The 23870-nt window shown below is 48.9% G+C and overlaps 3 protein-coding genes across 3 annotated transcripts; 1 reads left to right on the top strand and 2 right to left on the bottom strand.

Moving 5' to 3' along the window:
- Nucleotides 1–2117: 2117 nt before the first annotated feature.
- Nucleotides 2118–2654, bottom strand: EI90DRAFT_3132971 (uncharacterized protein; the record flags this gene model as incomplete). Its single annotated transcript, XM_039064533.1, has 1 exon — nt 2118–2654. The coding sequence occupies one exon, from the start codon at nt 2652–2654 to the stop codon at nt 2118–2120; it is 537 nt and encodes a 178-aa protein (XP_038909874.1).
- A 9155-nt stretch (nt 2655–11809) lies between these two features.
- Nucleotides 11810–12634, bottom strand: EI90DRAFT_3020926 (uncharacterized protein; the record flags this gene model as incomplete). Its single annotated transcript, XM_039057579.1, has 2 exons — nt 11810–11986; nt 12041–12634. The coding sequence occupies 2 exons, from the start codon at nt 12632–12634 to the stop codon at nt 11810–11812; spliced, it is 771 nt and encodes a 256-aa protein (XP_038909875.1).
- Nucleotides 12635–18323: 5689 nt separating this feature from the next.
- Nucleotides 18324–21411, top strand: EI90DRAFT_3020927 (uncharacterized protein; the record flags this gene model as incomplete). Its single annotated transcript, XM_039057580.1, has 6 exons — nt 18324–18631; nt 18688–18733; nt 18800–19015; nt 19073–20629; nt 20683–20826; nt 20890–21411. The coding sequence occupies 6 exons, from the start codon at nt 18324–18326 to the stop codon at nt 21409–21411; spliced, it is 2793 nt and encodes a 930-aa protein (XP_038909876.1).
- Nucleotides 21412–23870: the final 2459 nt, after the last annotated feature.

Below are 23870 nucleotides of genomic sequence, written 5' to 3' on the forward strand. Positions count from 1 at the left end.
ACTTGTTGAAACATGCTGTGAAGCGGGCCCAGCAATCGGCCGCTATCAAGGAAGTTTATTCCCAATTGCAAAGCGGGGTTGACTCATGCCACATAAAACTTGACACCAAGCTTGGCATACTGAGGGACCGTGTCCCCAAGACTTTAGTGTATGCTTTTCAAGCCATGAATCATCAGGATAGGATTCAAAAAGTGAGTCGATTGCAATACTTAAACTACTTATAAGTATGTGGAGTGCTAACTAGATCCAGGCTTTTGAACTGTGCCGCTCGGGTGATTTCAACCTTTCCCATCACAGTCTAACTTCCCGTCCACTACGCTTAATCCTCGATTCCCTTCACAAAACTGATCTGGATCTTGCAAAGGCGATAACTGCACCATGAAGGCAACCCCTCAATGACACTGATGTCCACCCCGGCTCTGTGTCATATCCCGGAATCCCGACCCCGCACACTCCCACCACATCACACCTTCCTAACAACTTCACCATCCCCTACACCATGCCTCCCCACTCTCTAAATCACCTTCCCTCCTGGCTGTCTCAGCTCCAGTCGGGTTGCGGCACACCGAACCTTGGCTACTCCCATCCCGGAACCTCGGTCCCGAGTCGGAACATTCGGAGACCCCGGATTTGCTCCGATATCCTGACGGACCTCCGACATCCCGTGACATGCCCTTAAACCATTCCCTCGCCCACTTCATTTATTGTAGTCACCCAACATCCTTCGGACACGCAACTCCGCTTTCGGAACTAACCATATCCTTCGGTGATCTCCTTCACGCTATCACTTATTAGTCATCTTCCATTCTTAGCATGACTACCTTCTTACTACCATTCAGTTGGCTAACCCCCCTTCCCCATTTGTCTTCCTCATTCATTTTCCGGCCTCCAACTCCGCCCTCCTTGGCCCGACACCTCGGTTCCCCGTTTTAGATATCGTTCGGAACCATTCGGTACCTCTCGGTATCATTCGGTACCTTTCGGTGTTTTCCCCGTTTTGTCATTTCGGGCTTTGACTAAAGTCCTCCCCATCCACTTTTATAAATACACGTAGATTAGAACCTGTAGTTCCTCAGTTCTAATCTCGACTAAAATGCCACCCAAAGTCCCTCTGAGTGATTCCTGTCTCTGTTCTACAAGACACCTCAGACATAAGAAATACAAGGACTAACAGAGACGTAACGGAGGCACAGCGCTCCCTCCGAGTCGCTGAGGCCGTGTCCTTCTTAGAGCCTCTTGTACCATCCAGCAGAACCGGGCTCCCTGAGGGGCTTCGGTTCATCACCGGAGCCCTCGGACCCCCCTCTAGTTGAGCCCCCGCCTGCATTCGGACTCACGCATTCACCCCTTCTTCCTTAACCGACGGGTTTTTGACACTCTGATTGTATTGCACATGAGGTCGGGTTCGCAGATACTCTGGAAGATGATGCGGATGTGACAGTGGAGGAAGTTTTTGAGTATATGGTAGGGGATGTGGTACCTGATGGGCTTGAGGCAGTCAATGATGGACTGAGGGCGGCATCCACTTGTGCCGAGGAGGCTGAGCCAGATACTCTTGGTGAGACTAGCTCACTTTCCCTTTCTGATCCCCAGGGCTGCAAGCCTCAAGGCCATGGAATGCGAGCCAGGCGGATATGCAATTTGGATGAAGAAATGGCAATTTTTCGTTTTTAAATGTAATTACTTTAAAAGGCAATTTTAAATACATTCACACAGCCACTGGGCAGCCAAGCGCTGTTTGGGCATGACATAAGTTGGCCAGCCTTTTCCTTCATGTGATGCGTGACGTGGCTGTGTTTTGAGCCGGACCTCCTGGCTCTTGTGACGCGTGACAGGTAGTTGCTCATGTGAGTACAGTAGTGCATAGAAGAGACACGCGACCCCCAGTGCAGGGGGCATGTGGTTTGCTGCTGTAAGCCCAGAAAGGTGATGAAGAAAGTGGGGTGTGTGGGCACAGTTCTTGCGGGTGAATTGGGTGAAGGCTCCATGTGTTGTTGGGTTGATACCCCAGGCCTAGGGTTTGGCTATGTCTCGGTTGGCTGTTCGGCGTGACAGCAGTTCTTGTGGGTGGGTTGAGGCGAAGTGTGTTCTTGTGAGATTGTGTCTCAGTTGGTGGTTCAGTGTTTAGGATGGCAGCCGAGGGTGTTAAGTGGCTTCCAGCTCATGTGTTCAATAAAGACATGCGGTGGAGGGGCCGTCGGTTGAAGAGGTAGTGGAGAGAAATGAAAGTTTTGTGGTGATGGCAGCCTGGCGTTACCACTATCACGCCTCGTCCCTCTAAGAGGTAGTGGAGAAAGTGAGAAGGAAGTGAGTTGGGTGATGGCCCTCCTGGCGCTACCACTATCACGCCCCATGATCCCAAGAGGTAGTGGAGAAAGAGGGAAGAAGGGTGTTGGGGTGATGGCAGGACTTGAACCTGCACTCCTCCAGCCTATGGACTTATGGAGGCTACCATTGGCGCTACCACTATTGCACCTCACCATCCTTATGGTCCCAATGTTAACTTCCTCACCCTCTGAGTTGTGTGAGTATTGAGGTCCCTCATATGGGTCCTCCACTTCGACGCTTGATGCTCCGGAGTCACCAGAGTTGTCCTCTGGTTTTTTGTCTGATGAGTCTTCCAACTCTTCTCCTGATGTGTTTGTGATCTCCATGGCAGCTATGTGCCTTGGTTTTTCATCGCTCGTTGCATTATGTTTTGGGAAATCTTTCATTTGCCCTATTTTGCCGCATTTGCCACAAATTGGGGCTGACTTTTGGTCAGTTTTCCTCGAATTTTTCGAGGATGTATCCTCTTTCCATCTGGATTTTGGCTCTTCAGCCTTCTTTCCTGATGGGAGGGCTCTACCATGGCCTGTGGTTGCCGTGGTGGTTTATTGCTTTCAACATCTCCTCATTTGAGGAGATGTCTGCTCTGATTCTGTCATGAGTGATCATTTCCCTCTTCCATTTGAGGGGAATGTTGTTTAAAAACCTGGCATTAAAAGAGGCCTGGTCTGGCGGCGTCACCATCTGGGACACTGCTTTAGACAGTTCTAAGTGGAACTGTTTGAAGCCTTTTTCTGCTTCGTATTTAACGTTGCAGTACTTCTTTGTCACGTTCAACGTGGCAGAGGCTTTGATGAAGGTTCTCATCAGTATGTTGAGAACTTCGAGGAACATGCCCTCATCTCCTCTGAGGAGAGTTTCATCTCGGAGTCTTATTCCGAGGTCGAATGCAGGTCCCCCTAATCTGCAAATCAAGCAGTCCAGATGGACTTCATCAAATTGGGGACCTTTGCATCCTCGCAAGGCAAGGAATCCCAGTAGTTCTGTGAACCACTGCCAGAACGACTCCATGTTGTTCTCCCCTGACCATTTCTTGTCAGGGAAAGCTGGCCCATTCTTTAGAGCTTCAGGCTTCTCCAGGTACTCCTCTTGCTCCCCCGCCTCTGCAGGGTCGCTATCCAATGGGGATCTCTCCTTTGGGGGGGTTTTCGCTGGAGGGAATTTTCCTCGCAGTGTTTCTTTAGTTTCGGGCGATCTCGCCTGAAGTTGTATCTGTATTCTCTCATTGTTTTGAGAGTGTGTGGTTGTGTTACCTCTCTGTTTGAGAGGTTCATCGAAGGTGGATGTTTGGCTGAACCTTTGGTACATGCCAATTCTCCTCCTGATTTCTGAACGGTGCCTTCTTTCGGCATCGTCTTCTCCTATCCTTGGGAGAAGGATCTCCTTAGTGTCTCTGTCGATTTGCTGATGATACTCCAGTGTACTTTCACTGGTTGTTCTTTTCGTGAATTTTCCACGAGTTCTGGTTTTGTCCTGGCCTGTGGCCCAGAGATATTTTTTGTTTCCTCACTATTTTGTGAGGAGTTTATCTCCTTCAGCAAGTCCGTCTGCTTGCTGATTTTGTCAGTCAACGCATCGATTGCATTGGCCATTCTTTGTAGAGTTATCTCTAGACAAGCTGTGCTATTATGGCTCATTTCCTCAATCTTTTTTTGGATCAAGTTTATTATGCGTGATTCCTGGTTTTCCAGGAGGAAATTTGGCTGGGCAAGTGTCATATCCATCCCCGGCCATCGACTTCCGGTCCCTCCGTTCCCTCCGGACTAACTCCGCTCCTTCTTCACTAACCTCGGAGCTCCCGTATTCCGCAATCCTCTCAGTACCCCTCGATGGTCACCACCCCCTCATTTCAATTTATTACCTACGCCTCCCTAAGTACGGAGCCCCGAAGACTTCCGGACAGCTCCGATGTCTGCTAGCGCACTCCTGCCTCCGCTGGGCAATACACTCGCCTGCCCTGCAGAGCCCACCTTTGGGCCTATCCCTCCTTTCCGTTTCTGGGTTATCGCCTGCCTTTCCGCTAACCCCGCGACTGTTAGAACCGGGCTGATTCAGACGACTCCGGAATGGAATTGGAGACTTAGCGTGGAAGGACCTCGGCCTCAGCGACTCAGGCGGAGCGCTGTGCCATTGCTGGTTGTCCTAGGGGTCCCTAATTTCGGATCTAGCAGAGGGAAAGTCTCTTGGGGGGAATTCATGTCGATTTCAGACTGAGGTTACAAGTTACTATGTACATTGTATATAAGGAGGGGTCCGGACTCAAAAGGAGCGAGGGTAGGACGAAAGGAGACAAAGGGAGATGGAAAGAGGAACAACACTGAGGGTCAAGGGTTTGACTCAATGGTGTTTCTCAAAGGAGGAATGAAGGGCCAAGGCCCAAGGAGGAAGGAAGGAGGATGGGAGTGGGGAATGGCTAGCTGACTGAATAGAAAGGAAGCAGCAGCCCAAATAGGAATGAGGGAGACTAGCGGAATTGAATAGGACAATGCAATAGTTGCAAGGTCCGAGGTAAGTCCGGAAAGTCCGAACTCGGAAGTTAAACTCCGGAATATTGGCAAACGTAATTAAATGGAATGAGCTAACCAATACAATGGGTATAAGCGGAGGTGGGGTCAAAGTCCGAGGTCGGAGCTAAGACCGGAGGTTCCGGAGATGGAGACGCAAACGGGATTCCGGAGCAGAGGTCCGGAGTCGGGAGCATAGGTTTTGCGTACTTGTCTGGAAGGTGTCGAGGTTGGGGTCGGACCCGGAATGTTCCGGAGTCGGACTGAAGGTGGTGTCCGAGCCGGAGGTGGGATAACCTCTTGGGAGTCAGCAAGGAGAAAGTGATGGAAGGGAAGTAGGACTCCGGAAGTCGGAGTTCGGAGTTCCAGGAGCCCGGAGCGGAGGTCGGGATTGTATGGATATGACAGCGACCCGACTCGTCGGTAACATTCAGTTGGCTAATGTTTAACCCTGTTAGCTCCGCTCCGTTCGGCTCCGCCATCTGCGGACCCGTCTTCGCTGTAACCATATATATATATCCAACTTGTACATAGGTTACACTCCAGTAATAAAATCGACTAGAGTTACCCCCCCTTCAGTTCTGATTGCCAGTCAGTAAGTTAGGGCACGGACATGTCACTAGGCACAGCGCTCTTGGCATAAGTCGCTGAGGCCAAAGCCCTCCGCCACGGAGACTCTCCTTCGTCTCGAATCTGGTCTCTGACATGACCCAGACATGGAGTTTAGTCCTCTCTTCTTCTGAGAGGCTTTCCGGTGGATTCCACTGGATGGGCTTCAGGATCGGAGCCCTGCATGCTAGACATTTAATCTCATCGAAGCATTTCTGGTGGAGTGGTGTCCACCTGAATGTCTGCTCGTTTGAGCAGATTGTTTGCAGTGGTCCTGTGTAGCCACTGACGTTTGGCATGAATATCGATAGGTATTCTACCAATCCCAAGAATCTTAGGACTCCTGTGTAATCTACTGGCTCTCACCAGTTGCAGATTTTTTCCATTTTATCCGCTTGAGCGTGGATGCCTTGTTCGTCCACACGGCTTCCTAGAATGTCTAGGATTGGAGCAAATGGCTGAAATTTTTTCCGGCTTGTGTAGAATTTCGCCCCCTTGAGGCAAGTGAACAACCACAATAATGCTTTATTGTGGTTCTCCACCGAGCTTGTGCTGGTGAATATATCGTTGAACCAGATGTGTAGGCATCTGCCTACTTCTCCTCGTAGTTCCTAGGTCAGCACACGCTGGAAGGTGCAGGGAGCATTGCAGTCTCCTTGCTGCATCATGTTCGAGTTGTACATCCCGTGGGGCGTAGAGAATGTCGTCCTATGGACATCGTCTGGATCCACACGTATTTGTTTGTATGCATCCAACATATCGATCTTGGATCAGTATGTTGCTCTGGCGACTGATTCTTGGATCAATCGCATGTCTGGCATTGGTGTGATGTTGAGGATCGTGTTTGAGTTACGATTCCTCACATCTATTACCATGTGCAAAGATCCATCTGCTTTATGGATACACAGTAGCGGGCATGCTCGCTCACTGTTTGCGGGATACCACCATCCTGCTTTTACATAGCGATCTATTTTGGTCGCTAGTGCTTCCTGCGTGCTGCAGGACATCTCGGGGTGTTTTCCCAAAATTTCTTGTTCAGATCCTTCAACAGGATTCGATGGTTTACCTCCCTCAAGGGAGGCATTTCTAATGGCGCTGGCACCATTACGGTTTCGAATTTCTCTCTCCACCACTCCCTGAGTATTTCGAACTCAGGGTTGTTCATGGAGAGACCTTCCAGATGTGGTACGTCTGGAAGTTCAAGTCCTTCCAGACTAGGATTGGGCCAGCCTTCAGGGTACTTTCTTTCGATTACCCTGAGGTGTGTTTCAATCCCACCTCCCTGTCAGGGGGGCTTCTTTTTTGGTTGTTCTTGAGCTCTTGCTCGAGTTTTCCATCCATGTGATCTTGTCACATGGTCTTCGCTGACTCCAAGGGTATCTATGTTGCCCTTGTTCACCATTCTCACTTTGTGGGACTGTCATATCCCGGAATCCCGACCCTGCGCACTCCCACCACACCACACCTTCCTAACAACTTCACCATCCCCTACACCATGCCTCCCCACTCCCCAAGTCACCTTCCCTCCTGACTGTCTCAGCTCCGGTCTGGTTGCGGCACACCGAACCTTGGCCACTCCCATCCCGGAAGCTCGGTCCCGAGTCGGAACATTCGGAGACCCCGGATTTGCTCCGATATCCCAACAGACCTCCGACATCCCGTGACATGCCCTTAAACCATTCCTCCACCCATTTCATTTATTTGAGTCACCTAACATCCTTCGCATATGCAACTCCGGTTTCGGAGTTACTGTCAGGGCACACACCCTGACTAGCCCGGACCTGGACCCGCATGTGCGCCTCCGCCCTGCACGCTCCACGCGCCGCATGCTCCGGGCCCGGTTCCTACCCTTCATGTGACTTCCGGGTATCCCCGGAAGTTTTTGCCATATTGGGGCCACTGTGGGAAAGTGAGAAGTTAACCTTCTTCTCACTTTCTTACCCACAGTAGGCAAGTGTAGCCTACTTCCTATTTATCTATACACTTTCTTACCCACAGTAGAGTTATTGCCCAGGACAGGGCTGTTCACAGGTTAGGCTGTGGGCTATAGAGAGAGGGGTCATGGGGACCCGGGGTCCGTCCCCTGACAGTTACCCGCATCCTTCAGTGATCTCCCTCACGTTATCACTTATTAGTCACCTTCCATTCTTAGCATGACTACCTTCTTACTACCATTCAGTCGGCTAACCCCCTTTGCCCATTTGTCTTCCCCATTCATTTTCCGGCCTCCAACTCCGCCCTCCTTGGCCCGACACCTCAGTTCCCCATTTAAGATATTGTTCGGGACCTTTCGGTACCTCTCAGTATCATTCAGCACCTTTCGGTGTTGCCCCATTGTCATTCGGACTTTGACTAAGTCCTTCCCATTCCCCTTTATAAATACCTGTAGATTAGAACCTGTAGTTCCTCAGTTCTAATCTCGACTAAAATGCCACCCAAAGTCCCTCTGAGTGAATCCTGTTCCTGTTCTACAAGATACCTCAGACATAAGAAATACAAGGACTAACTGAGACATAACGGAGGCACAGCGCTCCCTCCGAGTCGCTGAGGCCGCGTCCTTCTTAGAGCCTCTTGTACCACCCAGCAGAACCGGGCTCCCTGAGAAGCTTCAGTTCACTACCGGAGCCCTCGGACCCCCCTCTAGTTGAGCCCCGCCTGCATTCGGACTCACGCATTTACCCCCCCCTTCGAACTCCGGGGTTTTTGACAGGGACTGGAAGTCTAAGCTTACCTGGTTTTTGTTTAACCAAGGGGTGCCAAATATGGCATCGTATCTATCGATGTTAATTACATCGAAGTAGTGTTTTTCTATGTGGCCATTGATCTCAACGTCCACGTTTGTTCCGAACAGGATCTGTGATCTTGTTCCTTTTGTCCCCATTTGAAGGACAACTGGGTTCTCCAATTGGAGAATTGGGATGTGGACCACGCAGACAAAGTCCGGCGATATAGTGTCCGTTTCGGCTCCACTGTCGAATAACGCATAGGCTTTTATGCCTGCTATTTTTATGTGAGCCGTCAGCGTTCTCTTTGTTGAGAGCAGTCTGTTTGCGGGGTATTTTCCTGTGTCTTTTGAGATGCAGAATTCCGCATCAAACAAGGGGGACTGGGTTTCGATGGACTTTTGGTCCTTCTTCCCTTTGTCCTTGTTTTCCTTGGGTACTTTGGTGTATTTCCCCAAGGCGTCTTTTCTTGGTGCTTCCACCAAGGCTTCAGCGACTTTTTCGTCTGCCATGTTTTCTAACTGGCATGCTACTGCCAGTTTGATTTTGTAATTTATGTTGTCATGATCGACGACTGACATTGGGCCCATCCTTATGGTCCCAACGTTGACTTCCTCACCCTCTGAGTCAGGTGAGTATTGAGGTCCTTTGTATGGGTCCTCTACTTCGAAGCTTGATGCTTCGGAGTTACCAGAGTTGTTCTCTGGTTTCTCATCTGATGAGTCTTTCGACTCTTCTTCCATTGAGATTGCGATCTCCATGGCAGCTATGTGCCTTGGTTTTTCATTGCTCGTTACATTGTGTCTTGGGCAATCTTTCGTTTGCCCTATTTTGCCGCATTTGCCGCAAATTGGAACTGACTTTTGGTCAGTTTTCCTCGAGTTTTTCAAGGATGTATCCTCTTTCCATCTGGGTTTCAGCTCTTCAGCCTTCTTTCCTGATGGGAGGGCTCTACCACGGCTTGTGGTTGCCGTGGTAGTTGTTCGGGTATAGTAACCCGATTTGTAGGCTGAAGGCATCTTCAGCCCATCAATTATCTCATCTACATGAGATATTGCTTTTAACATCTCCTCATTTGAGGAGAAGTCTGCTCTGATTCGATCATGAGCAATCATTTCCCTCTTCCATTCAAGGGGAATGTAGTTTAGGAACCTGGCATTGAAGGACACCTGGTCTGGCAGCATCACCATCTGGGATGCTGCTTTGGACAGTTCTAGGTAGAACTGTTTTAGGCCTTTTTTCTGCTTTGTATTTGACATTGCGGTACTTCTTTGTCGTGTTCAACGCGGCAGAGGCTTTGATGAAAGTTCTCATCAATATGTTGAGAACTTCGAGGAACATGCCCTCGTCTCCTCTGAGGAGAGTTTCGTCTCGGAGTCTTATTCCGAGGTCGAATGCGGGCCCCCCTAATCCACGAATCAAGCAGTCCAGATGGACTTCATCGAATTGGGGACCTTTGCATCCTCACAAAGCAAGGAATCCCAGTAGTTCTGTGAACCACTGCCAGAACAATTCCATGTCATTCTCCCCTGACCACTTCTTGTCAGGGAATGCTGGCCCATTTTTTAGGGCTTCAGGCTTCACTCCTTATGGGTAGGGAGTGAGTATTCTCACTTCGGCCATTCTTATGGCCTTTTTGTACCATTTCTCCAGGTACTCCTCTTGCTCCCCTGCCTCTGCGGGGTCGCTATCCAATGGAGATCTCTCCTTTGGGGGGTTTTCACTGGGGGAAATCTTCCTCGCAGCGTTTCTTTGGTTTCAGGCGAATTCGCCTGAAGTTGTATTTGGATTCTCTCATTGTTTTGAGAGTGCGTGTTTGAGTTACCTCTCTGTTCAAGAGGTCCGTTGTAAGTGGACGTTTGGCCGAACCTTTGGTACGTGCCAATTCTCCTCCTAATCTCTGAACGATGCCTTCTTTCGGCATCGTCTTCTCCTATCCTTGGGAGAAGGATCTCCTTAGCGTCTCTGTCGAGTCGCTGATGATATTCCAGTGTGCTTTCACTGGTGGTTCTTTTCGTGAATTTTTCACGAGTTCTATTTATGTCCTGGACCATGGTCCAGGGGTGTTTATTTGTTTCCTCACTTTTTTGTGAGAAATTTATTTCCTTCAGCAAGTTTGTCTGTTTGCTGATTTTTTCAGTCAACGCATCGATTGCGTTGGCCATTCTTTCTAGAGTTATCTCTAGACGAGCCGTACTATTATGGTTTGTTTCCTCAATCTTTTTTTGGATCAAGTTTATTGTGTTTATTATGCGCGATTCCTGGTTTTCCAGGAGGAAGTTTGGTTGGGCGAGCAGAGACTCTCCCCAGTTGACATTTCCACTTCTGGGGGTTCCAGAATGGGTTCTTGGAGTGAACACTCCATGCTCACTTTGTTTAGGCGAGGCCATTGTGGAGGGTGCTTCCCTTTCATAGAGGGGTCTGTTCGCTGGTTTTTCCTTACTTTTATGTAAGGCTTCCTCAGCGAACTCCCTCATTTCAGTTCACCTCCTCTTCATTATCTCGGAGACCTCCTCCGAGGTTGGCAACCTTGCCTTGTCTGGCATGGCATGTGGGAGTGTAAACAGCAGAAGTTCTTTTGGAGCTTCCGCGCTCTGGGAGATCCTGCTCTCAGGGGGTATCTTCGTGCCTTCTCGGGCTTTCAGCCTGAGAAGAAGTTGGTCTTCGCTTTCCATCCTCCATTCGGACGGAACCTGGAATAAGTCCAGTAGTTTTTTGGATAGCCGACGTGGGGGCTCTTCCCTTTGTTTCCCTTTGTCTGCCTTTGGGGCTTGACTTGGGGACGTGAGGGGGGACTCCAGGGGATAGTGGGGCCCTGGAGTTTCCTGCAACTCTATCCGATCAGCTTTTTGGGCTGATTGTTCGGCGCTTACGCGTTTATCACGCAAGTTGATCACCTTGTGAGGCAGTGAGGGATCTTCCCCAGCTTGGGTTAGATCAGTATGTCGTGGAGTTCTGGGGGTATTAGGCCCCGCACTTACTCCATGTAAGTTTCTAAAACCTTCAGGGGCCAGCCCTGAGGTGGTTGCTAATGCTGGATTGTGTTGATCCTTGTCATCATCTGACAATGGCTTTTGGTTTGAATCTCCCATGATGGGAGATTGCGGTTTCTTAATGAACCGCTCGTTTCTTTTTAGTGTCGCTGCAGATGTGACCTTACCCTTGTGGGCATGTTTAGGCGCCATAAGCGCTACCGAGTCAGATGTTAAGAGTAGATAGTTGTTGTGGGTTGTGTTGTAAAACACACCTCATACACTTAAAAAAGTGTGAGGTCTTTGGGTAGCTCAGCACACAAGGCCATAAGTGATACAAGTATGTGTATTTTACGGTGGTGTGTAAGCAGTTACCTGGAGGTTCCCGCTTGCCCACGTGACTATATGTATCTAATTTACATGTGGCTCGGGGTTCGGGGCTATTGCCCTGACACCTAGCAAACTTTGGCGTTGTTTTTCTGGGAGGCTGGACGACATTTTGCACATGGTGAGTTGCCCTCTGGCGCTTCTGGTCCTTCACCCATTCCTCAATGCAGCGTTTTGGCCATGACATCTCTGCGATCACAACTGAGCTGCTTGAAGTCCTGGGGTCCATATCCACATCAAGCATGTGCTAGGATGATCTATTAGAAACTGTGGCAACCTTGATGAATCAACTTCCTTCACCTTTTTTTTGCATCACCATCTCCTTCTGCCAACACTGCTCAGCAATGCTGTTGTCGTTCTTGTGCATTTGCTCGCTTCCATTCAACTTTCTTCCTTGCTTCCAGTTCCTCTTCCACCCTCCGTTCTTCAGATCTCTCACCAATCCTTTCAAATCCAATCGATGCTTGTCGATCAAATTCTTCACAACTGACATGGCTCAAGAATTGCAGCAACCCACGGCTGTCAGGGTACCGAGCTGCTCAGACTCTAAGTCGAGGAATCCTGAGCCTTCGCTGGAGCTGACGCCGAGGGGGACAGGATCAGTCTCAATGGGGGAACCCAGCAAAGCGGATTGCGATAGGGATTCCAGCTGAGCAGCAAGGGGAAGTGAGAGAAGAAAGTTATCTTCCTCACTCGCTACCCAGGGAATGATAAAGTCAGTATACCCGGCAAAACGGGGCCGCTCTGCAGAAGGAAATATAACAAATGTCTGTGCCAGTCCAGGGATGATGATCAGGCTGTGCAGGTATGGGGCAGGTGTGTCATCAGTTGTGTGTAAGCAGTCCGGACTTAACCGGGCTGTACTCTGACAACGGCCCTCTTCCCCCTCCTGGATGGTGAAGTCCAATTTTTTCTTTTTCTCCTTCGGTTTCTTGACATCAGAATTGGGCAAGGTGCCCATTGGGGCTGGGCTACTTGGCAAGGCTGCAGGGCTGGTTGACTGTGCCACAGATGAGCACATTCTTGACGTCATTGGTGTTGGAGCTGGCTTTGTTGAATGCTCAGCTACTGTGAATGGGACTGTCTCCGCTGGGGCAGCCATCACTTCCATGATTGTTGTTGTCATGTGGACTGATGTCACCTTGGGTTCAATCATCGATGCCATTGGCATTTCTGCCACAGAAGTCACTGCTGGGGCAGGTGGTTGTCAGGGACGCATCCGGGGTAGAAGGGGTCCGGATGTATCACCTGGCAGAAGGGCCCTCACGGGGTGCGAACCGGGCATGCGTGCTGGCAGGTCCGGGAAGGGACAGCAGTCCCTGCCCACTTAGACTGAAGTGGAGAATGTGTTATTATTATTAAAAGGGAAAACTATACTACTTACCTGAAGTGGAGAATGTGAGAAGAAGGTTACTTCTTCGGTTCCCACTTCAGGTACATTTATGTACATGCAGCTTGAGTCACATGATGAGTGCCACGTCATCCTTGGAGACAGCCGCGGGCATCCGGGTGTCCCCATGGGGGATCCCAAGAGCGTCCGCTGCATGCGCTTGTGCTGGGCACAGCGGGAAGCCATCTGGGGTGTGTGGGCCGGACGGGTCAATAGTACATTGATACAAAGGAAGGTGGTCTGTGTAGATAGAAGGGAATAAACAAGAAAAGGAAGATAAGAGGAATGAGATAAAGAAAGGAGAAGAGAGAGAGAAAGGAAAGGGGGAGAGAGGGAGGAAGGAGGGGGGAGAGGGTTGGACAGCGGGGAGCAGGTGTGGTGTGGCTGGGTGGGTCCGGGTGGACCCAGGTCAGGTGGGTGTGCCCTGACAGTGGTATCTAATCACAGTGTGGTGAGTCCCCATTTGATTGCAGTTACACGAGATTACTTACCTGTTCAACATGATGATTGAGGATTGCCATCAAAAATTCAACATGCAACATAGCAATGTCATTGCTAGCATAGAGTGAGTATTTGGTTGGGATGAGATGGTGCATCAGGGCATTGAGGGCAAAGAAGCCGCATGAGGAGGAATCATTCTGGTGAGCAACTGGGAGTGAAGTGATTCGAAATGTGGGTGTTGACTTGTTCAATCCAGAATAGGATTCATTGAGCCACCGTTGAAGAATGTTTGCCACTTCCTTTGCTGCAACAGGTAAGTCAGCACCTCCTGTTTCCCGATGTAAAGAATCCGCAAGGTAAATCACTGATTCCTTAGGGAAAACTGAAAATGCGATCCAGTGATTATTATTAGCATGCATGATTCCACCAAATTGGGATTCAGATCCAGATGAGAGCTCTGACCCCAATTGACGGAGATCTTTACAAAAGCCTGGCCTTTACATCACTGGCCACCAAGGCCATTGCAAGAAGCTCGATGTGGTATGAGATGTCAGTTGTCACAAGACAAGAGAAAGTGAGGTGATGCATCAGCCCTCCCACAGTACTCAGTGCTGACTTTGAGAATCCAAGCACTTTTGTGTTCCAGTTGCATGATAGAAGCTGCTTTTGAGCCACCATGATAGCAACACGGTGAGCAGAGTGATGGTTTGCCCATGCCTCAACTAACTTCTCTGATTCTTTCCAGAACCTCTGGACATTCTGTACTCGAAATATGGTTTCCCAGACACGGAGAATGTCGATAGTGGTATAACGTATGCCGATTTTGACGGAATGAGGAGGGTTGGTGTGGTTGGGATCGTATTGAGAAATCAGCTCTTTTATCACTGGGCAGGGAGGGCAGGGCATGTTCCGGAGTTCATGCTCACTTAATTCTTTGATGGATGGTGGGCAAAGACTGAGACATGCAGATGTCTGTAAATTTGTTTGGAATGATGGGAGTTTGAACTGGAGGAACTCGGTGACAGTCAGGGTTTTGTTAGGAAAGTAGGGCCCAATGAGGGCTTTTGGGATGCCGCTGTATGAGATAGGCTCATCTGTGCAAGAGCAGATGCGGTGTGCAAGAGAAAACCCATCCATATGTGATACCAGTGAGTGAGAAAATTTTTACGGGGACAGCAAACGTGTTTCAAATTTTTGTATTTACTGGTTGCCAAATATGGCTTGAGATCAATATAAAATAAATCTGGCTTGGCCAACTCCGGGCACTGCTTTCCTTTCAAGTCATGCTTGCCGGTTGGGTGTCACACATAAACACCTACTACTCGTGACCCAGTCAATATAAAATGGTATCATGGGGTTACCATCCAACCTACCTTCTTAGATAGTATTCAAGCGTTTGAGTGCATGCACCCATGCACTGGTGCACTGAGAGAAAAATATGTTGGGAAAGTGATTTACAGAGGGGCCCGAGAAGCTCTGGGGTGCCCGTGATCGGTTTTTTCAATTACAATACAATGCGCAAGCACTTCAGCGCCAAATGTATTGCCGGCATCGTCTCCCAATCTGTTGTCATCGCCACTGCCATCGTCGACAACATCAAAGTCAATCTTCACAAATTTCGCATATTTTTTCTTTGTTCTTTTTCCTGCTTTGCTGGCAAGATAATTTATTATATTAGCCTTAGCATTAGTGTTTGTCATTGTTATTGTTCAATGTAACAACAGCGTGCAAGGTGCAAAGCGGTTAGAAAAAGCAACAGACTGTACAAGCGAGCACTAAAGAGGACACAGTGAGAAAAGATGGGTGAATGACAGAGAGAGGTACGAGTAAACTAGCAAAAAGGGAAGACACTATGTAATAGTGGCATACAATCAGCCTCACAACAGTGAATCAAGGAGGTGTGAAATAAGTGTTTATGCACGAAGTTGAAGGCAAAAAGCATGCAGGGTGCAAATGAAAGAGCATAATAATTCTGGCCACACCACCTTATGTGTTATGGAAATGGGAAATTCCCATTTTTAGCCTCTTATGGCCTCTGTACAGTGTATTATCACGTGACATGTATATAATAACAACCTAACCAACGATTATCACCCAAAATACCTGATGTCCATGTTATTGTAAACACCACTGTTACAACATCTGTTACATTAATTGTAACATCTTCTCAATGTCACGGCCCCCTCCTGCACCCGAACGCTATAGAAATGGGCCAATTAGGCCCCATTTTTATAACATTATGGCTATATGCCCAAGCAATGTTAAGCGCCGTCAGTCACCCAGAGATCCCAGCACCTTCCCTCATAGGAAAGTGAAATAAAACCCCATAGATAAGCAGCTGTCCAGTATCCCACAGATTTTGAGCCACACCTGTGAAGTTCATTGCTGCATGGTGTTAGCCGCCCAGCGCTCATCTTGAGTCAAGCATGATTGTGGACAACCATGGTCGTGATCTGAGTCAGAATGTTGTTTGCATGTTATGGCCAACCATCTTTGCCGATTACAAACCCAGATGAGAGGTTAGTAGAGCCTGGGGAATATTCATGACAGACCGTGCCAGGATTAAGAGTGCACACGCACCAATTGAATAGTACACTATACTACTTTGTATATCACTCAATATGTTCCTGCCCTGTCCAACCCACCCTCTCCCTCTGTGTGTATCTCAAAGCTGGCATTTGGATCAAGCAAACAGTTTTCGTCCTGACCATTCTGTTGTTAGAAGTTCAATGATGACTGATGGCACTTAATATGGCTTTGGCCACTGTGGACATAAGGTGGTGTGGCCTGGACTATCGCTTTTTTTCTTTTACTCTATTTCCATTCCTTGGGAGCTTTAGGGCCCATAGAATACGGTCTTTCATTGATCCAACACCCCCTCAGTTCACTCTTGCCAAACTTGGGGTGGAGCATTATTAAGACTCTTACTAACAAATCTTCTACGGTTGTAGGCACTTTATCTCACATCCTATCCAACATTATCATTATCCTGTTATGCCAATGGGGATAGGACTATCGGCACACCATTGGAAGGATTGTGAATGCGTTGGAAAGTATGGATTTGGAATCAATGTAATAATTACCATATCAATGAACGTAGCGGTAGGGTTAATACATGGGTAGTAACAATGCAAGCAGGAAAAAGAACAAAGAAAAAAGTATGCGAGATTTGTGAAGATTGACTTTGATGTCGTCGACAACGGCAGCGGCGATGATGATGGATCGGGAGACGATGCCGGCAATACATTTGGCGCTGAAGTGCTTGCGCATTGTATTGTAATTGAAAAAACCGATCACGGGCACCCCAGAGCTTCTCGGGCCCCTCCGTAAACCACTTTCCCAACATATTTTTCTCTCAGTGCACCAGTGCACTCAAACGCTTGAATACTATCTAAGAAGGTAGGTTGGATGGTAACCCCATGATACCATTTTATATTGACTGGGTCACGAGTAGTAGGTGCGCATAAAAATGGGATGCCGGCTGGGAATTTTGTGTCACGCTTGGGACCATGCCGGTAGTTGGTCATGTGAGTACAGTATTTCTTCACTATGCTTTACATTTCTCCACATCATTTGTTACTATTTTCCAGTGCAGGGGACGCACGTCCTTATGTGCTATTTCTTCACTCCGCTTTACTCTCCATACCACCTGATACTCGATGTCTCATCCACCCATTGACACTTAACTCCTCTCCACCTACTACTTTCCAAACATTTTTCACCTGCGTCATTATAGTACGGCATATGCCGATAGGCACAGATTACCTGCACAGCAGTGTCACTCTCCACCTAGTGAAATTACGTAGTTTGTGCCACTTGTGCTTACGTGTTTGACTCTTCTGTGACATCACGTGTATGATACAATTGAGTTGGTGTGATCAATTCTGCGTGACTCCTCCAACAGCCAATCCGATCAAACGTTCATCTTCCATCTCTAGTGTCTCGCACGATGTCTTCGTGAACAATGTAACGTACACGTTAAATGGTGTAAGGGTCCCTCTCAAGGGCATGCCGATGTACTCGATAATCTGTAAAAGCGTAAGTAAATCCATCGTTATCGATCACTTTCTTGTCTCCATTGCGCATGTTTACCTCGAATGTTCGTTGGATGGGAAAGACTGGAATCGTTGACTCTCCCAGCTCTTCTATTTCCGAACTTCGATATCACTCTAATTTCACTAGAGCGCAACTCGGTGGGTATTTCATTTCTTGCACCGCACCCGTCGTGTCTGAGTCTTCCCAAGGATCAGCCCATATTCCAACTATCTGCCCTTGAACTCCGTTCACCACATCGATGTCGATGTCTAAGTTCGTTGTTATAATGAATTTTCCTCTGATTGCTATTTCCACGACACTTGGGAACCCTCCCTGCCACCCCAATCTGCCTCTTTGAACACGTGGTGGGCTATTGCCCATCGTTCGGACAGTCTCAATTCCCCCGTTGTATCCTCGGCATGAAATCGACGTAACACTGTCCCTGTTCTGCGATAATGTAACCGTAATGCAAGTTCGTTGTGTTCGAACTGCATGACATGCTGTCACCAATACCGCTTCACACCAGGGAGGTTCTTCTGCATGGGTTTATTCCTAACACGATGACATCTTGTACCATAACTTGCATGTACATAGCGTCCCCCTCCCCTCGTGTACTATACTTAATTTCGTTGTACATAACTTCCGATGCTGATTCCTCTGATGTACCATTTCTTCACTGTACATATCATTCAATGCACTTTCCGCGTTATCCTTCATTCTTCCGTGAATGCTGTGCAGGTCGTTGCGATGCGAAGCACGCCCTCTAGTACGTACTTTAAAATGAATACATCCATCCATCCATCCATCCAAGTTATCAGGCGACCTCAACAATTCCCGTCCCCTCCCTCTCTCAAAAAGCGCTCAGCGACGCCGCCAGTATTGACAACGTACCATCCAGAGGCCCAGTAATCGTTCCCGGAAGTTCCCCTGGACTATGCAAGTCCAACAACAACAACAACCTTCGTCCACTCAGCACGCTTTACCATCACTTCAAAGCATCACCCTTCCTACATCGTCATCCAAGTCTCCCTTCTTTGTCGTTCCAGCAGTACCCCATTTGCAGCAGCCTACTACCTCCAGACCCCAAGCCAAGCCATCTTTTACAATCCCTCACCCAAACCCAGTAAAGCCAGAACAGACCCCTCCATCCCCAAACATCTTCACCTACAAAGCCCCAGCGCACAAACATGCCCACCATCTTCATAGCATACCTCCAAAGGAGAAGACAGTCCAGACTTTGATGTATTTGTTTTGAGATCACACATCCCAAACGCCCGTTACTGATGCAACATTCCCAGTCTTGATCATATGTTATGGCTGCATTCACGCACTCGTTTCAACCAGGTTAGATGAAGCTGCCTGTTGGTAAAATCAACCGTAGCGCTCACATGAGAGGCGCTGGTATTCCAGGTCAGATCTGAGCTGGGAATGCAGACTGGGTCCCCAGAAGGTCCAACCGAAAAGGACGTCACTGAAACTGATGATGAACTTGCTCGCAAGCTACTTTTTGGGTTAACCGGGGACGACCGGTATAAAGGCCTCAGTGCTGATGCGAACCGGTATGTACCAAATGTGGACATTGAGACCGCGAAAGTTCAAAGGGCGAACGCAGAAGGAATGGAGAAGGTTCGCCATTCATTTTCCCCTGCATGTTTTTCCACCCCATGTTGATGTCTCCTATAGGTTCTTACTTCCTTACTCACCCAGCGGTCCGTTGGTTCTCGTCACACTCACGAAGTGAATCCTGGAGTTCCGGGGGTGTTACCAAATGGGGTTAGGATCAGAATTGTGCTTTCTGCTCTTGTCAACGACCTGTTCGCACGCGATCAGCACCTTTTTGGCCCCGATGAGCAACCAGAGAACGTGCTTTCAGGGTTGTCAAGTGATTTGTCGCCCATGTCCATTGCATCAATCGTAGCCAGCGGCACCGCTTCCTCCACTGAATTGCGCTGGGCCCAAATGGATTTTGAACCGTCGCCAGGCGTTCCCATTTCCCTCGCCCCCCTCACTCCGATCTCGTCCTTTCAGCAAACTAGGGTCAAGTCCAGCCTTGCCTCGGAATCGAAGTCAGGTGGACCTCCAGCGCGATCTATTTTTTCCTCGATTCCTCGTGGGGCCGGTATGGAGTCTCCATGGGCGCTTGGATCATTGAACAGTCTATCGGCAAGGAGACCCGAGTCGGCATCGGCATCCCACTCCGTTTCTAGCCCGCCCTTTGCTTCATCATCTTCGAGGTCGCATGCAAGCCGAGGCCCTCGAGTGCGCAAAGCTGTCGGGCGTTCTCGGGATTTGTACAATTTTGGAATTCGAAGGTGTTGGCCCATTTGTGCAAGTCACCTGACGGATTTTGATGAATGTCCACCTGAGTGCCTTCACGCAGAGGCCTATGCAGCGGACAAGAATGGTCTCCTTACACTATTAATTCAAAGAAGCCTGACCACGATCGGTTCAGGGTTGCCGGACCCCGGCATTCCATTGCGCTCTGCTATTCCTCAGTTTGTCCTCAACGACGTTAACGACAAGGGCGAACCAAAGGAACTCGCCATCAGCGGAACACGGATGGCTGCACTTTTGCCGCGATTCCTCAGGCTATCTGCCTTTGTCGCTCGAGAACTTGGTTGTGAGATGCGTGAGCAGCGGCAGCAATTCGCTGATGTGAAGGCCGGGCCTGTCATACCTGCGGAGCCCTCTTCCTCCAACCCCACTTCTATTGCTGACATTCCTTCCACCACTGGCGACGGGCGCCCCACCCGCATCTGGTATGCCTTACTGAGTGGTATGGTCACTAGGGCCGCTTTAGAGGGATACCTGGGACGTGGTTGGTTGGGGCCCGATGCTCTTGAAATCCTTTTTGGTATTGGGGTAGGTGTGGACTGGGAAGATGTTGTTGAGAAACATGATGAAAAGGATGTTTCCGCAATGCGTGCCCGCTCGGGATCGACCTCATCCGACGTGAAATCCGTGGAGGATGATGGAGTCAGCCAGAAGCGAGGATCGATTGACACGTCACTTTCGGAAGCTTACGCTGCCCAGTTTGAGCCCGATGGCATGCCTACGTTAGCCGAGGCTGCGAAAATTCTCTTCAAGCGTGGTATTCCTACTGGCGTCGCGGGTACTCAGTCAGAGTTGAGTGTTATCAACTCCTATGCGAATGGATTCCAGACCACATGTTTGGGAAACACACGCCCCATTGACACTGATCCTGAATGGGCGGTTGAGATGACTGAACGTGTCTCCGAGGTTAGTTTCCTCAAGGCGAACTTGATTCTCTTGCTAACTATCCATATCCTCAGTTTGCCAGTGTGCACCATACGACCGACCTTCACACGCATTTGCTTGACCTTTCGAAGCGATATCCGGCTGAGCCTGTTGAACGTGCAGCTCTTCGATTCTTGGAAGCCATTGCTCAGTGGCGTGGTCTACCAGAATTGGAACAGGTGGGTCCAATCATCTGGTCGTGCCCATAATTTGATTGCTAAATGATCCTCCGACCCCACAAGTACAAGGAACGTGTTCGAAAAGCCAATACCGTTGCGACGCAGCCCTCGGCTTCTCTGGAGCGCCGCCGTGGTTCTCTGTCCATTTCTTCTCTCGTGCACCCCACAGAGACATCTGACCCGACCTTTGAGCCCAGCTCTTCCGCTATCTCATCCCAGTTACATACTCCCGTTACTTCTCCTGTCCTTAAATACTTTGTCGTCCCGAAGCATGTCATCGCTTCTCTCCCTCCTTATCCCTCAAAAAAACGCGTGCGCGATGAAGGCCCTGAGGCTGAAGCAAAGCGATTAAAAACCCCTCCTGTAGGTGCATCATCATCTGCAACCGCTGCAGCTAATACACCTCTACCTGGAATCCTATCTGCACTTGCAAACCCTCTGGCTGAATCTTCCTGGACTGGGCCTACGGTGTTTAATAGGAAGCATAATTTCCTGTCTCCTCCCGATGTACATGTATATAACCTCAGTTGGAAATGGACAAAAAGCCTCGACTCATCGCTTTGTTATTTTGCACTTAGAAACTAGAGTGCGTTCTTCGCACGCGCAACGTTTTTAACTAAATTTTAATACTTAAGTGCAGTGCAAAGTATGCATTGGAAACATGAAAATGATTTGTTAAGTCCCGGCGATGCGAGTTCAGCGCGCGCCTACAGAAAACATGTTTGTCTCGAATGATGAAACGAAAAGAGAGCCATTAGTGGCAAAGGAAATCGAGTTAGAGTTAGAGGTGGAGCAAAGTGCTCACGTGGCATACCCAGCGACAGATTCTTCGTCGGAGTTAGTTTTGTGCAGAGATTGACGCATATCGAAAGTCATATGCAACTAGTGACGAGGTTAGGCCTGCCGCTAGCCATGAAATCGTTGGAGTCCGTGACCTCGGAGACAAAGAAGATGTTGTACTTAAACGCGGCGTTCCATATATGGCAACCCACCCCAGATGTGTTGAAGTCACGAGTCACCGGAACCTTCCGGGGCATTCTGGATTATTGTGGGAAATCGCTAGAATATTCCCGCTTAGTCTGTGCTTGCGTACGCGCGCTTGCGCAGTTACTTACTTTACGTATAATATCATTGTAATACATTTCATGTATGTATAAATACGCACAGACGTGCGTTGAGCAAAATCATCAGAAAGTTTTCTAGCTTACCTCTGGTCTCGCGAGTATAACCGCTGAAGTAAGCGGATTGCCTTATCAGGAATCCCTACATTACAACACATACGGTGCCAAAGCACCCACATTTATACTCCTGAATAACATTCCAGGCTCTTCTATGCCCAGCGCTTACGCAGGCACCTAGTAACCCCTAGAATATTCTCGGATATTCCGGTTCAATCTAATCATGTGACTCATATTCCAACAGAAGAGACAACAGGTAGTGAAGTGCTAGCAAACAAGGGGGGGGTCATTCAGGAAATGCTGAACCCCATGTTAGTATGATAGTTACTCTGCACACAGAGTCACCCTGCAGGTAATATTATGCAATTTTCAATGCTGAAAATTTGTCATCATCTTCCCCTTTACATATGTTTTCTTATGTTTCTTTTGCACTTACATCATCCCTGTTGTCTGCCAATATCAGACCTGTGTGCAGGTGTTCTCGGATGCGTGCTCATCCACTGCTAGTATGATAACTAGCACCTCATCTCCCAGCAGCGATATACATGCACTGCTGTTATCTTCATTGTCCTTTGAAGACTTCTGAGGGCATCTCAGCATCTCTGAGTGCCTGCTCTCTGAAGCGCCCTGTGCTTCGACCCATTCCAGGCCAGCCAAATTTACAGGCCATACCATTCCTCCCACTCTGAAGGGTCTAAAATGGTCCAAGTGACCATCTCCCCACTGGTTCCATGTGGGGATAATGGCATCTCAGCATCTGCTGAGCACCAGCTCACCAAAGTGTCCCACACTTCAGCTTTTTCTGGGCTGGTCAAATCCCCAGCCCCTGCTCTTTCTTCTCATTAAGAGAGGTCAAAGACAGTCTATAGTAACTTGTCAGGGCACACCCGCTTGACCCAGCTCCACCTGCCCTCACCCAGTATCCCACTCACCTCTACTCCTCACCCTTCATCATGGTTCCTCACCTCTTGTTCTTCTTTCTGTCCTTTTGTTCTTTGTTCTATCTTTATCTACATGGACGACCTTTCCCCATATCTATGTATTATTGACCCACCCATGACATGCACACGACACACCCAGCCCCAGATGACCCAGATGGCCTCATGGTGCAACCCAGCACGTGTGTGTGCAGCACATGCCCTTGGGATCCCCCACAGGGACACCTGGATGACTGCGGCTGTATGTGGGGTGATGTGGCAAACTGTCAGGGCACACACCCTGACTAGCCCGGACCCGGACCCGCATTGTAACGGGTCTATCGCCTAGACTCGAGACAGAGAAAGGGGGGAGGGTGGTAGTGAATGCGTGTGTGATGGAGGTTCGGTTCTTTGGGTCCTGGAGTGCTAGCAGTTCTGTTAGAGCCTCAACTCAACACTCACCTACATCTCTCTTGGACGTCAAGGCCGAGGGTTATGAGAAAAGGGGTCTCAGATGTAAGCAAGTAACTCAGGGGAGGCGTTATAGTCGTGGATGGCGTCTTTGCCACTTGGATGCAACTTCTGCTTTCTCTTTCACGGGTCTATTCAGTACTAACTTGTTATGTACAAGCTGTTATCTAGTTTATATATGTTTGAAATGGAATGAATGGACTGGGGGAATGTAAACGGGCCGTTAGGCAACCGTAAATGATGAATATCCAATTGGGAACAAAGAAACAATAAAAGAAATATGAATGAATGGGGGATATATCATAACGGGTCCGAAATGGGAAATGTAAAAGTTAACTCCGCAACGCTTCGCCACAGCGCCCGCCTATCCTCCCGTCAGCAACCTCCTCGTCTCCAGCTTTCCAACGAGCCCCTATTCGTCCCATTTGGTGCAGTAGTTGTTGAGATGTGGCCATTGACAGGTGCTGTCAAGACCACG

The sequence above is a fragment of the Cantharellus anzutake genome (genome assembly GCF_015039405.1).
Source record: "Cantharellus anzutake strain C23 chromosome Unknown EI90scaffold_95, whole genome shotgun sequence".
Taxonomy (NCBI): Eukaryota; Fungi; Basidiomycota; class Agaricomycetes; order Cantharellales; family Hydnaceae; genus Cantharellus; species Cantharellus anzutake.